The following is a 14,805-nucleotide window of genomic DNA, read 5'->3' as shown; positions in this document are numbered from 1 at the left end:
ATCCGTTTGCCTGCAGAAGTGAAGATATTAAAGATTTCTCTTCCATCTTCAATCAAGTCGACATTTCTGATTTCTCCGCCAGCCCGCCAAGAATCAGCAGCCGTATGCCCGCCGACAAAGCGAGGAAACGGCCTCCCGTCATCACCCGAGCCTCGAGGAACCGAGTCCGAGTTAAAGGACGGATGAACACAATTCAAGCCTTCATTCATTGTTTTTTTTCCGTTATTTTCATTGTTTTCGATATTCTTCGGATGTCGATTTGCCTAAGAAAACAATCTAATATTGAGATTGTTATACTATCTAGTTATTAGTCAATGATTCCAGGTTGGTGCCCCGTCAATGTTAATCCTTATTAATATTCTATTGATTTTTGATAATTGATAATTATCTTTGATGATTGTTGAATTTGAATGATCAATAAGCTAGTGTTAATTTTAATTAATGTTTCATCGATGTTAACAATTAACGATTATCTTTGATAATTGTTGATTTAAAGGATTAAAAAAGCTAACATTGATTCTCATCAATGTTCTATTGATTATCTTTGATAATTATTAATTATTGCTAATAACCAAACCCGCTCCTAAACGTAGCGCACTACATTTACTGGAGCCTCATAAGAGGTTTTAATGAGTTATATTCAATTAATTAATTTAAATATTAATTAATAACTAAAGAAATAATTATAAATTATTTCTGATAGTAACACTGATCTAAACAACCAGTAAAGCCCCACACACCACTGATGTTAAGAGAGCCCACCCTTATATCTCCCATGTAAAGATTTAAGAGGGAAAGCAGAAAATGAAACAATACCAGCATTAAAGAAAACGTCTTGGTTACTGGTGTAACCTCTGTTCCCTGATGGAGGGAACGAGACATTGTGTCGATGTAGTGACACTAGGGGTTCACTCTTGAGAGCCCCAATCACCTTTGCTTTATTCAGAAAAGGCCAATGAAAATTGGCGAGTGGAATTTGCATGCCACTCTCCACCCCGGACATACGGGTATAAAAGGAGATGGCGTGCACCACTCATTCAGAGTTGTGCTGAGGAGCCGAGAGAGAGTCCCGGCCATGTCAGAGGTCGGTTCAGCGCCGCGGCAGGAGGGACACAATGTCTCGTTCCCTCCATTAGGGAACAGGTTACATCAGTAAACAAGACATTCCCTGTCTGTCACTCATCGACGTTGTGTCGATGTAGTGACACTAGGGGTTTCTATATGAAACGGCGCAGGCACTGAATTGTGTCACGAGGTACGGAGGAGCGGACCTGGGCAGGCTGCTGCGTGCCTTGCAGCGAGCGCTCGACCACGTCGTGACCTTCCAGCGAGTTAGGTAAGGCGTCTCCCTGGTCCCGATAAGGGTGGGTGGAGGCACTTACCTGAGGAGGCTTCAGGCGGTGGCCCTTCCTGATTTTTGTATTAAGCAATTTCCCACTGAGCACCTGCTAGAATTGCACAGGGGAAGTGCTCTTCCCTCTCCAAGAGGGAGAGCACTACGGAGACCACATCCTACCGGAGGGTGGTTAATATGTGGAGAATACCTCACATGGACTTACCGACGGGGAAGTTCACATATGGAATTATGCCACTGGGGAGGACCCTATCTATGGAGAGAGTACACAGCAACAGTGGCCGAGGCAGAGCAGAGCTCTGATGAGGGGAAACACAGGGTTCACCTGAGGGGAAACCGAACAGTAGAAACGCATCATACGGGATTACCGAGGGGGGAATCACCATGTATGGAGCACTGGGCCCAAGTATGTGGGCTCATCTGAAAAGGGCCATACCACGAGTACTGGGCCTAGTGGCATCACTCCTCCACTGAGTTCACCACCAAATAGTGCCTAAGGAATTAAAGAGGCATCCAGTGTAGGGAACTGTTGTGGAAAAGATAGTGCACATTATCACCTTAAAAGGGGAAAGGCGCAAATGCAAGTGATACACCCTACCAGCTGCCCGGCCTACCTGTTGTTACCCTCGCAAAGGTATTGGGTGTAGCCCAACCCGCTGCTCTGCATATGTCTGTTAGAGTGGCACCCCTCGCCAGTGCCCAGGAGGACGCAACACCTCTAGTGGAGTGCGCCCGGACTCCCAAAGGGCACGGCAGGTTTTGTGATTGGTAAGCCAGAGAATTGGCATCCACAATCCAATGGGCCAACCTCTGTTTGGAGACAGCTTTCCCCTTCTGCTGCCCTCCAAAGCAGACAAAGAGCTGCTCCGAGCGTCTAAAGCTCTGCGTGTGGTCCAAAAAGATGTGCAGGGTGTGAACTGGACACAGCAACGACAAGGCCGGGTCTTCCTCCTCTGAAGGGAGCGCTTGCAGTTTCACCACCTGATCCTGGAAGAGAGTGGTGGGAACTTTGGGCATGTAACCGGGCCGGGGTCTCAAGATCATGTGAGAGTGTGCCGGCCCAAACTCCAGGCATTCGCTAGTGACAGAGAGCACCTGCAGGTCCCCAACCCTCTTGATAGAAGTGAGCGCCACCAGGAGGGCCGTCTTCAGTGACAAAGTGCTGAGCTTGGCCTGCTCCAGGGGCTCAAAGGGGGCTCTCTGTAAGGCAGGTAGGACCACACAGAGATCCCAAGAGGGAATCAGGCGCGGCCTAGGGGGATTCAATCTCCTCGCGCCTTTGAGGAACCTGGTGATCAGGTCGTGCTGCCGTGAGGGTCTCCCATCTAGTGTATCATGATACGCTACTCTAGCAGCCACGTACACCTTCAAGGTAGAGGGAGACAGCCGTCTCTCCAGCCCCTCCTATATTAAGGACAACACAGACCTGACCGCGCATTTCCGTGGATCTTCCCCGCAGGAAGAACACCAATTTGCAAAGAGATGCCACTTCAGAGCATACAGCCGCCTTGTGGAGGGGGCTCTGGCCTGAGTGATTGTGTCTATCACCGCTGGCAGAAGGCCTGCTAGGTCCTCCGCATCCTGTCCAGGAGCCAGACGTGGAGATTCCAGATGTCTGGCCGTGGATGCCGGAGCATGCCCTGCCCCGCGAGCCCGCAATGGTGGCCGGTGGCCTCAAGAACCACCGTGCTTACCTGTTTGCTGGCTTTCTTTCGACGGAAAACAAGGGAACATGAGATACTCGCGTCACGCTCATTGACCGGAAAGACTTTCAGCACCTGGCCATCGCCAGCGCAGAGGGGCTGAGCATTGGAGGATGACACAGGGAATGAGGAAACTGCTCTTTTATTGACAATTTGGGTACAGGGGCCCAGAAGGCACCCGGCGATGTTACGAGGGTATTCACCTTGTGCTAGCCCAGGGGCGGGAGTGGGGCCCATGTGCACACCTGGGTCAGGCGAGTCAACGCCTTTAAGCACCTTGGCCTGGTGGACCTGCAGGATAGCCATGGCGTGCAGGGCGGAGGTGGCCTGACCCGCGGTGTTGTAAGCCTTTGCCACTAGTGATGAAGAAAACGTACACGCCTTGGAAGGGAGCCTGCAGAAACCTCGATATTACTGCTATTCTCAACCTTATCATCAGCATTAGTACCATGTTCAGAACTCACAGCTTCTATCAAAGATACCTGTACATCATTCTTTGACTGAATGTCTGCGGGTAATTCCACATCAATATCAGATGGCCTTACCATAGATTGACCAGCCTTCTCTTTTTGAATACTGTTGCTGAGGTCCCTGCCACATCAGTTTCTGACCTTGACTGAATATTATCTCGCTCTCTGTGTAGGCAACCAAACCGTTTGTGTCCAATGTCTCCACATTCAAAGCAACGCAAATTCCCAGTGGTCGCGTAAACCATGTATGTTCTCCCCTCATGCTTTACATGAAAAGAAACATCCAATGAACCTTCGGGTGACCCTAAAAACATGTAGACCTGTCTCCTAAAGGACTTAATATGTTTCAGAGATGGGTGTTTACACCCCAATGAGATTGCTCTGAAAGCTCCGGCTATTTTTCCAAGACGAACCAATTAGCATTCCAAAGCTTCGTCTGCAGTAAACGGTGGCACGTTTGAAATGATAACTTTAGATGACGGGACATAAAGTGGAGTCATTTGCAAAAGTTATCATTAACAACAATTCCATTCTTGATCAAAGGATTAAAAAGTTGTTGTTCTTTCAAAAAGACTACAACTGACTTATTCATGCGAGAGGCAGAGGAAATATTCTCTTGACCAACCTCCTCTCCAACTGCAATGAGAACATCCTCCACCATAATGCCTTCCTTAAGAGCACACCTGAAGCCATTGCATAGGGACGAAGATGGCATCTCCACGTGGGACACCATCCCTCCACGCAAAATTAAGTTGCGCTTGCAAAACTCTAGAAAACATCAGACTTAACTAACCATGCAATAAAAGAAGAATAAAGAATCCGAAAAGTTGAAAAACAGGTGCATTCTCGTAGCTCAGGTCTCACCCAACCACACTCTCAGTCCCCCAAACTCCCAGCATGCAAGAGAGAGAGAGACAAGATGGACAAAGGGTCAACATTCAGACAATAAAACCAAAAAAAGGAAAGTGTGTGTGTGTATGTGTGTATGTGTGTTTGCTCCTCCATGCACATGTGTGGCTGTATTGGGAGATCTCAGCTATCTAGTCCTGTCTTTGTCTATCACAATGTGTGACAGGCCACTCAGGTCCCCAGTACTGATAACAGTACTATCAGAACCTAAGACAGCACTATCCATCTGTCTCTGACAGCAGGCACAGGACCCCTATCAGCCATGGTACAGCTGCGGGACATGTCTGGCAGTTCCTCAGTATATTATCAGCAAGGTTTAGCTAACTGAGTGACGAAGTATAAAAAAGTTGGATGGGTGAATGTACAATAGACAGATGGATGGACAAAAAGACATAAGATTCTTTAAGGCCTCTTTCTTTGAAAAAGAAGGAATTGCACATTAACACTTCAGCAGTATGCTTGGCTTTCCTCTGTGCCTGGTGGATTCACTGTGCTCTAATAGTGTGCATTCGAATTCTGGGCATGTTATCCCATTCTTGCACCAGAGTAAAAGGTCTTAATTGGACAAAATTAATAGTATTGTGTTTCTGTTAAAAGTCTATTCCAACTAAAAGAAGAACCTTGTGCTCTTTTAAAGTGATTTTGTGTAATTTGGGGGGATAGGAATTGATTCCTATACCAAGATTTACCATAGTTGAAACTTCTAAAGCATACTTGAAAATTTGGAGGTGTTTTGAATTTTGCAGGTGTTTTGAATAAAGTTTGAATTGTATTATTTCTTATGTGTACTTAGTCATTTGGGGATGAAGCTGATTCCTGTGCCTCACCTCCTAAAATTTGACATGCTAGCAATATTTGTTCATTAAATCCACATGAGATTAAAACACGAATTCTATCCTTAACATTTCCTGAAATACAGAAAAGATCTGTTTCCCAAGCATTTTATAAAATTACTTTTTACAATGGCAATTCAATCCCTTCAGCTTGAGTCTTTTAAATGCAGTACAGCAAGAAATACTTCCTGCAAATGCATTGAGATAGGCTTTAAAAGCAGCAAGACAGGGGGATGTGAGTGAGGAAAAAAGAAGAAGAGGCGAGACAAGGCCATTTAGTGCCCTAGGTGTGTTGCAACAAACTAATCGGTCCACTGGAGCCATCATTAATCCATAACTTAAAGAAAGGAACTTCAGAAGAGATCTGAGACTGCATACTGGAATTGGGTTTTGCATTTTTCAAAAGGATTTCAATTATTCACTGTGGAAAATATGGGCACAACTTCAGCCAAGCCCATCTCGCTCACACAGTCTCCCGCTCGCTTCTGGGTTCTTGAACTGGGTGTCTAAAATGTGAACTATCTGCTAAGCCATGCGACAAGAAACTAAAAGGGCAGAGATAAGAGGGTCTAGAGAGAGGAAAATAATCTGTGTATCATTCGTTCTTTTCATATTCAATTACAAATTCAAAATCTGAAAATGAAAAACGACTCATTCACAATCATTTACAAAACCAATATAAAAAAACTAATAAAGGCTTGTTTTTCGTACTTTCGATTTTATGCTCAAGTTAAAAATAGGAAATTAGAAAAATGGACATGGGACACTGTGCATTTTGATCATTTGATTCCATCTAAAAAGAAACAAAAAGAGGTGAAAAATGAATTTGCATATGTGGGTGGCTCTGAAACTGCCCTTTTTTTCTGATTGGTCAACCTGCAATGTCATCAATTCTTCCTCAAGGCCGTGAGACAGAATAAGAGTTCACTGCTGGTAAATTGATCAGATGAATTTGTCTCAGTTACTGAAATAACGAAAATAACCATAAATCCAAAAGACTATAGAAGCATAGACCTACACTGTAAAGAAATAGGTTTACTTTTGTGAGAGCGAGTGAGCACAGGGCGCTTGGATGGGAGCGACTTGCTCATGATGTTCATGAATTCTCATCTCTCAAAAGCTACCCATATTTCCATTTAAAAATGGGAGGGGCTGGGTAGCTCAGCAAGTAAAGACGCTGACTACCACCCCTGGAGTTCGCAAGTTCAAATCCCAGGGCGTGCTGAGTGACTCCAGCCAGGTCTCCTAAGCAACCAATTGGCCCAGTTGCTAGGTAGGGTAGAATCACATGGGGTAACCTCCTCATGGTCGCTATAATGTGGTTCGCTCTTGGTGGGGCGTATGGTGAGTTGTGCGTGGATGCCGCGGTGGATGGCGTGAAGCCTCCACATGCGGTATGTCTTGCACTGTAATGTGCTCAACAAACCATGGTATAATATGCGCGGGTTGACGGTCTCAGACGCAGAGGCAACTGAGATTCGTCCTCCGCCACACGGATTGAGGTGAGTCACTACGCCACCACGAGTGCAATGGGAATTGGGCATTCCAAATTGGGGAGAAAAAGGGGAGAGAAAAAAAAAATAGGGGATGGTCGGAATGATCTGAGCTTGGCTCCTCAAATCTAGTCCTATCCACTGTTATGTAAATACTTATTGTTGTCTTATATGAAATGTATTAATATCTTCCAATGTATTATTTGTAATTTACTGTTGTAGCTGTTATAGTTCACTGCCATGAATGCAGCCTATAACTTTCATCTGTCTGCTTTGATGTGGCCATTAGACTGTATATTTCATGAACCGCATTTCATTTTGTTAATTGCACTGCAGTATGTAAAATGACAATAAACCCGACTGAAGCAGCTCAGTTAACAGGTAGGCCTATTCTACTAAAATGACTGAGAATTATCATAAAGTTTGCATTTAGATTCAGTGCTAGTATAGGGAGGATTGGTAGAAATGGTGCCCCGACTTTTTTCGCGCTTTCTTTACTGCACACTTTATCATGCTTGTAAATACTAAAACATATTATAGCATAACATTTATTTATATTATTAAGTGCTATTTAGCATAAGATCCATTTCCTCCTCGATTTTGGCATCTAGCAGGTAATGGATTTTTCTAGGCAGACAGACAGAATCAGATGTGGGAAGCAGTGGAGCCGAGGGAAGTTTTACGCCATTATAGCCACTCTGAGAAAATTACCCTAATGAAATTGCAGTGAGCGATTCTTTCGTTACTCTCTACTGGTATCCCATTTCAGAAAAAGCATGATAGAGCAATGCCAATTTAAAATGATTATTTAAAGCAATCAAACTAGCTAAGACTAATAATCAGGACAAAAGGTGTCCCGACTTTGTCCATCAGGACGTGGTACACAGCTTGTAAAATTGGGACTGCTCCGGTTTTATCGGAGGAGGCCTTTTGGCAGATAAAAAAAAAAAAAAAAACACTGTATGGGGGTTCAGGTATATCCCATGAGAGAACATTTATAAAAATGTAAAAGTCTGAATGGACCATTTTTTTGTTGTTGTTATTAACAATTTTTATTGATTCCAAACAACAAGCCAGACAGACATAACATAAAATGTGGAATCACATTATATGAAACTAAAACCCTTCCGCCCGAACATATACCCACCCCCCCATCCAACACAAACAAGCACTCCAGTGGTCAAATGCTAAATTGACAATGACACAAATAGACAACAAATCAGCAGAAAACATTCAGAAACTCAAAAAAAAAAAAAAAAAAAAGCACACCTCCAAAAACAAAAAGGTTGCACACATACATTCAAAATTACAAATCCCTCTCCACTTTCCCTCTTTGAGAGCCCCCAAAAAGGCCAAACAACAGCCCTATTTTTTATTAAAGAAATCCAGGCTGCCTAGCCTTCTACATGACATCTCCACAAATGCCGCTACCCTGCCCATCTCTTTGTGCCACTCTTGAAATGAAGGCGCTCCAGCCGACTTCCATCCCCTAAGGATGATCTGTCTGCCGATCATAACACTGGTTAGGACCCAATTTTTTTATGTACTTATCCCCTATATAAATGACCACCCCATCACCTACAATACAGAGTCTGGGGCAAAATAAAATTTGAGTGCCCAATACATCACATATAAAACTCTGAACCCTCAACCAAAATTCTTGGATCTTAAAACACCACCAAAAAACATGTGTTGTGTCCCAATCTTCTGACTGGCATCGCCAGCAGGTGGGTGTGTCTTTAAGACCCAGCCTATACAATCTAGAGGGGGTCCAGTAGAATCTATGTATATATCTTATATATATAAATCGTATATAGCATAAGGCACACCCTTGCATATCTAGATGTAGACTTGATGTTTTTTTAGAATCCTAGCCCACACTCCCTCCTCCAATACCAAGTTTAAATCTTTCTCCCATAATCTCTTGAGAGAAGTTGAAGCTCTGTCCCCCAGACTTTGAATTAGCAGGGAGTAATACACTGATGCCTCATGACCTTTTCCAAAAGCAGTAATCACCAATCCCAGAGTGTCCGCCACTTTAGGGGGTTGTATGCTACTCCCAAAGATAGTACAAAGCAGGTGGCGCAGCTGTAAATACCTAAAAAATTGAGACCTGGGAATCCCAAAATATTGATCGTATCTCAACACTCCACTCTCATACAGGTCACTGACCATATTAACCTCCCTCATAATCTACTCTGTACAGCAGAAAGGTGACTTATTAATACATAACTTTGGGTTCAGCCATATGCTTGAAGCAACATTTAAATAAATGTCCGAATTAAACACTCTAGACACTTTTGTCCATACGAGATAATGGGGTGTAACTTAACTTCTCCGGTTAGTTTGATAGAAAGGCTTTGAAATGGTGAAATATGTGCAAGAACTTCCTGTTCAATGCAAAATCAGGGAGGGGCTCTCTCAGGTGGAAGCGACCAATGAGCCAAATGTCTAAGACTGAATGCATAATAATAAAACAAAATCTTGGGTAGGCCTAGCCCACCTTTGTCAATCAGCATATGCAACTTATGTAATCTGGCACGTTTACCGGTAACACTTTATTTTGATGGTCCCAAATAGATATTTAACTGACTATAAGTGACTTATCAACTGGCTTGCTATAGCTAGTAAACAGTGTTTCAACAAACATTCAGTAGACTTTCAACAGCCTGTATGACAGCAGCAAAATAACAGCTTATCGACTGACTTGCTATAGGTAGTAAACAGTGTTTCAACAAACATTCAGTAGACTTTCAGTAGCCTGTATATAGATCTTTATTAATGACCTTTTAATGAACTGATGTTCTCAACAATAATTTAAGTAGGTCATTAATAGTGATCTATATACAGGCTACTGAAAGTCTACTGAATGTTTGTTGAAACACTGTTTACTAGCTATAGCAAGCCAGTTGATAAGTCACTTATAGTCAGTTAAATATCTATTTGGTACCATCAAAATAAAGTGTTACCCATTTACCATTCCAAATGAAAGACTTCGCTATGCTATCAAATTGCTTGAAATAAGAGAGGGGGACATCTACAGGGAGAGACTGTAGCAGGTAGTTGAATTTTGGAATACAATTCATTTTAATAACATTAACCTTCCCAATCATAGATAAATGTAATGAAGCCCACCTGCCCACATCACTCGAAAACCTTTTTATTAAAGGGTCAAAATTAACTCTAACTAAATCACACAAATTTGATGGGAATAAAATACCCAAATACTTAATGCCCTGTTTGGGCCACTGGAAGGTGCCCAGCTGAAAAGCCATTACCGGGCAGTGTGCTGTCAGAGCCAAAGCTTCGGATTTAGACCAATTAACTCTGTATCCTGAGAACTTAGAAAAGGGATGAATAATTCTGTGGAGGCAAGGCATAGATCTAGTGGGGTCGGAGATGAATAATAACATATCATCTGCATAAAGCAAAATCTTATGTGCCACACCTCCCGCAATCACCCCTGGAAAATCATCTTCCTTTCTTATCGTGGCTGCTAATGGTTCCAGGGCAAGTCAGAACAATAATGGGGAAAGAGGGCAAAGATGCGGAGAAATATGCGTTTCTTGAAGAAACACCATATCATATTTCTTACGCTTAAGAAGAGAAATAACCTTCCTTCTTTTTATGGGGTACCCCAACCCATTCACATTCCACATGGAGAGAGATAATCCACTCATTTTAACATTTGACATTTTGACATATAAGAAAAAATAGATTGTGTGTCAAAAACAAGATTATAAAGACCACATTCCAACATTAGTGCGACAATCAAAACCCAAACATCCCTCAGAAACATGCGCATTAACCCCGCGCACGAAAGCGCCAACTGTCGTCCATCCCTCCATACTCAAACAGTCCATGTACACCTACGATATCCCCCACGACAACTTCGGATTGCTTAAGTCCGGTGTTTCTATACAAATTTTGTGAGACAGAATTACACAGCAAACGATAATCTATAAAACAAACTCCAGCCAATAGACGGAATAAGCACAAAGAGTGTGTAGCGTCATCCATAAAACTGTCCTGAAGATGTGACACTCTATAAAATAAACTCCAGCCGCACGGAATCCTCAAACAGTCAAATGAATGTTCAGTGAGCCGGTCCACTCGGCTGCAACATGAGTGCAACAAATGACTTAATCACTCCAATGTCTTGCAAGAAATACTCCACAAAACAAACTCCAGCCAATAGGCATGTAGATTCATCCATAAAGCTGTCCTGAAGGTGTGTTACTCTACAAGATAAACTCCAGCCACTAGGCGGAACCAGCACGCAAAAAAAAAAAAAGCGCTAAGTTTCCTCGAACAGTCAAGTGAATGTTCAGTGAGCCGGTCCACTCGACTGCAATGTGAGTACCACAAGATGACTTACTCACTCCACTGACTTTATGAAGGACATCGCTTGCTGTGGGCATGTGAATGTTTTACGGTCATCCTTAGCATCTAATCTCAATTTTGCCAGTAATATCAGTGCAAATGCGACCTTCCGTCGATGTAAAAGTTTCTTGCATTCTTTGAATTGATCATGTTTCTCTCTTGTCGAATTCGCAATGTCTGGGAACAAGAAAATGGTGTGATTTTTCCAAGAAAGCCTTCCTTTACTCCTCGCCTTGAGTAACACAAGATCTTTATCGGATGATCTCAGAAATTTGGCCAGAATTGATCGGGACCTGTCTCCCTCCGCGGATCTCTGTGCTGGAGCCCTGTGAGCTCGCTTGATTTCCAGCTTATGGCCTGTTATGTCAAGCAGACTCGGAAGGAACCCATCCAGGAATTTCACCATATCCTAACCCCCTGTGGCCTCAGGAATTCTGACAATACGGACGTTATTCCACCGGCCACGGTTCTCCATGTCCTCCAACTTCTCCCAGACATGCTCCAAGTCCACCTTGGTCGCTAGCGGATTAGCAGGTAATTCTCTCTCCGATGATTCCAGATAATCGATCCATTTCTCGACATCTGCTCTTGTAACCACCTCAGAGAACTTCGCCTCCATGGCAGTGATCGATCAACGTATCACAGCAAGATCCTCCAAGTCAGCAACGACCTTCGTCAGCATTGATGTCATGCCCAGCATCTCTCACCTCATTTCCTGCATCTCTCTGACCAAATCGACTCCCTGGCTCATGGCCTGCTAGGGGGTGTCAGCTTGAGCACATAAGTGTCTTTTAATGTCTCCAGAGCCCGAGGATTTTGAATTCTTAGACATATTGTCCTCCTAGAATAGTTATGGAACAGAGTGTATCGAATCTCGCCGGTTTATATCATTAAAAGTGTTAAAACTAGCAAAGTGCGCAGAGCTCCCCGTTCACACGGCTGATCCTCACGTGACTCCCTGAATGGACCATTTTTATATTTTCCTTAAAGTGAGAATCTATTAACAACAAACAAACAATTTACATAACAACAGTGAAGCATTAAAATACTGTTTGCATAAAAAGTATATATAGGCATTCCTTGCCATCCATGATGACATCTAATTTTTACAAAATTTAGACAGGGAAAAAAACGTTATAGTCTAAAGGTGCCACGTTAAAGTTTTTGATTTGAATGTTTTTAATGTTAAAATAACCACACCTGCAACTCGTACGTACAGTAAATTATGCTTTATGTGGCACCTCGTGTCTATAGCGGGGAGAGAGGCAACATGAGGGGAGTGGGGGAAAAAAGCGTGTAGCGCTGAACGCGTTTTATTTCCGCTCCAGAGAGAAAGATTTCTCTCTAGCGCTGAATGCGCTATATTCCCGCTCCGCGCGCATATACACGTATGCTTACACAATCACTTAGATAGGTGTCAGGTAACTAGCACAAAGATTTAGAGCTCGTTCTGGATTGAAATGTCCAGATCCGGACCGGAGTCCGTGGCCTATTGAGTACCTCTGGCCTATATAGAGCATAGGTATTAATCTCCCTCGCTATTATCACTTGCTTCCCATGCCAATGATTGTCCCAACACTGAGCCGCATGCTTGAGTACACTGGTACAAAGGCAAAGCCCATTCATCAGTGACTGAATTCAGTGAACATTTTACTGTTAGCTATGTGTTATTGTGTTGAGAGAGATAGCACAGTTACAATAAACATGGCGTGTTTTCGAGAATATATGATAAAGAATTTATTATTAATTGAGAGAAATTCATCTGAACAATTTAACAGCAGTGAACTCTTATTTTGTCTCACGGCATTGAAAAAAAAAAACAGACGCGTTGCAGGTTGACCATTCAGGTGAAAGGGGCATTTCAGGGCCACCCACATGTGCAAATACATTTTTCACCTCTTTTATTTTCTTTTTAGATGGAAAATCAAATTATCAAAAAAACAGTGCCCCGTGGCCATTTTTCCAATGTCCTATTAAATTGAAAGTACGAAAAACAACTCGTTATTTGCTATTTAATATTGTTTTTGTAAATGATTAATGAAATATCAAATCATTTTTCCAATTTTGGATTCTTAATTGAACATGAAAAGAATGAATGATACACAGATAGAAAAGCCATCAAGATTGCTTTATGCCCAAACATGACACCACGAAGAGGAAATTATAAATATATGCTTCCCAAATTGTCACATACACACCTGCAGGCACCAAGCATATAAACCTTTAGCATATTCAACTTCCCCAAAATTTGCAGTGTACACAGTAATTAAATCCAAGCTTTTAACCATGCCGTTAAGTTGAATGTTTAGTCATCTGAGACATCTTTCTTTCTAATACTCTTTCTCTCACACGTTTCTCTCTCTTTCTCTTTCACATCACTGTGAATCAGCAGTTGGCATAGTTACACATGCCATTGACAGCAGCTGCCCTAAACCTCTCCCCTTTCCCTGCCTCTCTCGCCATCTCTCTCTGAAGTGAAATATACATGAAGCAGGCCCCCCTGGCCTCCACTCCAATCAATGTTATTCAATTACAGTCAGGCAGCATTTTACTGAAGCACTCCCCTGGGTTAGAGCCACAGACAGTCTGGTCAGCCATCAGCTGTAACCCTTAGCCAGCTGTCTTCTTTCACCGGCATATTACTGCAATACATCATGGTTACTCAGTAGGTTAAAGCCATGTCAGGGTTATATTGGTGTAGTGTCTCAATGCTAGACAACAACTGTGCTTTTCAGTTCATACATATTGCCTCAATATGTCATAGTCACTCTGTGGCTTTCAAGGGAAAAGTCCACAACAGCTGCAGTTGATAATAGAACAATAACCATCTTCAAACAATGATACACCACTGGTGCATGGTTCAAGACAAAAAACAGCAGCAACCTCAAATGCAGTGCACAAATACACACAACTATACATACAGTACATACTGTATAGTGCTGTTACAGTACAGAATCACTTTGTTTCAAGTATCTCATGATTTATGACCTTTGATTTTGCTTTAGTTTTGGTGCTACAGCTCAAATAAGTTTAAATAAGGAAATAATTTCTAAAATCACAATTAAATGAACAATGTTATTCTTATAACATGCAGACAATATTTAGTAATGAATACATACCAGAAATGCACAAGAGTGGTCCTGGAAGTGGATAATGGTTATTTAAAAGGCAGAGAAAGGACGTTCTAGAGAGGACCTTACCTTTGCTAGGGCATATTTCGGAAATCTCATCTGAACAAATTCATTCCTCCGGTACGAGACATAATACTTGGTATGATTTCCTGTGGTTACCTAAAAGAAGAAAAAGGTTTCTAAAGTGTTTATTTTGTTTACCATTTCATGATTTCTATTTAACCATTCCAATAACATGATTATGTTTGGACAAAATCAGCAGTTTTAAGACAAACTGCTCTCCCTACCCTCTCCATCCCATTCATTCAACCATCCCTCCTCTTTCTTGGCTCCTTCTCCTCCCTCAGGTTCAATCTCCATTCACACTGCCCTTTATACTCATCCAATTGTCCCAACAGATTTTGTCTCAACTAGCTCAGATCCAAAGCTATGTCTATTGGCTTATTGTAAAAATTCTCAATGGTTCACAAGTTTTGTGTCTGGGCTGCAATAGCATGCTTCTGTCTAACTCTACAACCTTCTGACCGGA

At 42.5% G+C, this 14,805-nt stretch overlaps 1 protein-coding gene across 3 annotated transcripts in view; it reads right to left on the bottom strand.

Moving 5' to 3' along the window:
- Positions 1-14,805, bottom strand: part of LOC127444578 (VPS10 domain-containing receptor SorCS2-like) — a 321,561-nt gene that overhangs the window by 59,782 nt on the left and 246,974 nt on the right. For all 3 annotated transcript variants that reach the window (XM_051704034.1, XM_051704041.1, XM_051704048.1), the window contains exon 8: positions 14,346-14,435. In XM_051704034.1, the coding sequence (XP_051559994.1) occupies positions 14,346-14,435 (90 nt within the window). The remainder of the gene's footprint in view (positions 1-14,345; positions 14,436-14,805) is intronic.

Source organism: Myxocyprinus asiaticus, chromosome 1, assembly GCF_019703515.2.
Source record: "Myxocyprinus asiaticus isolate MX2 ecotype Aquarium Trade chromosome 1, UBuf_Myxa_2, whole genome shotgun sequence".
In the NCBI taxonomy this organism is placed as follows: domain Eukaryota; kingdom Metazoa; phylum Chordata; class Actinopteri; order Cypriniformes; family Catostomidae; genus Myxocyprinus; species Myxocyprinus asiaticus.
The sequence above is the reverse complement of the archived record's forward strand: the minus strand, read 5'-3'. Positions and strand labels throughout refer to the sequence as shown.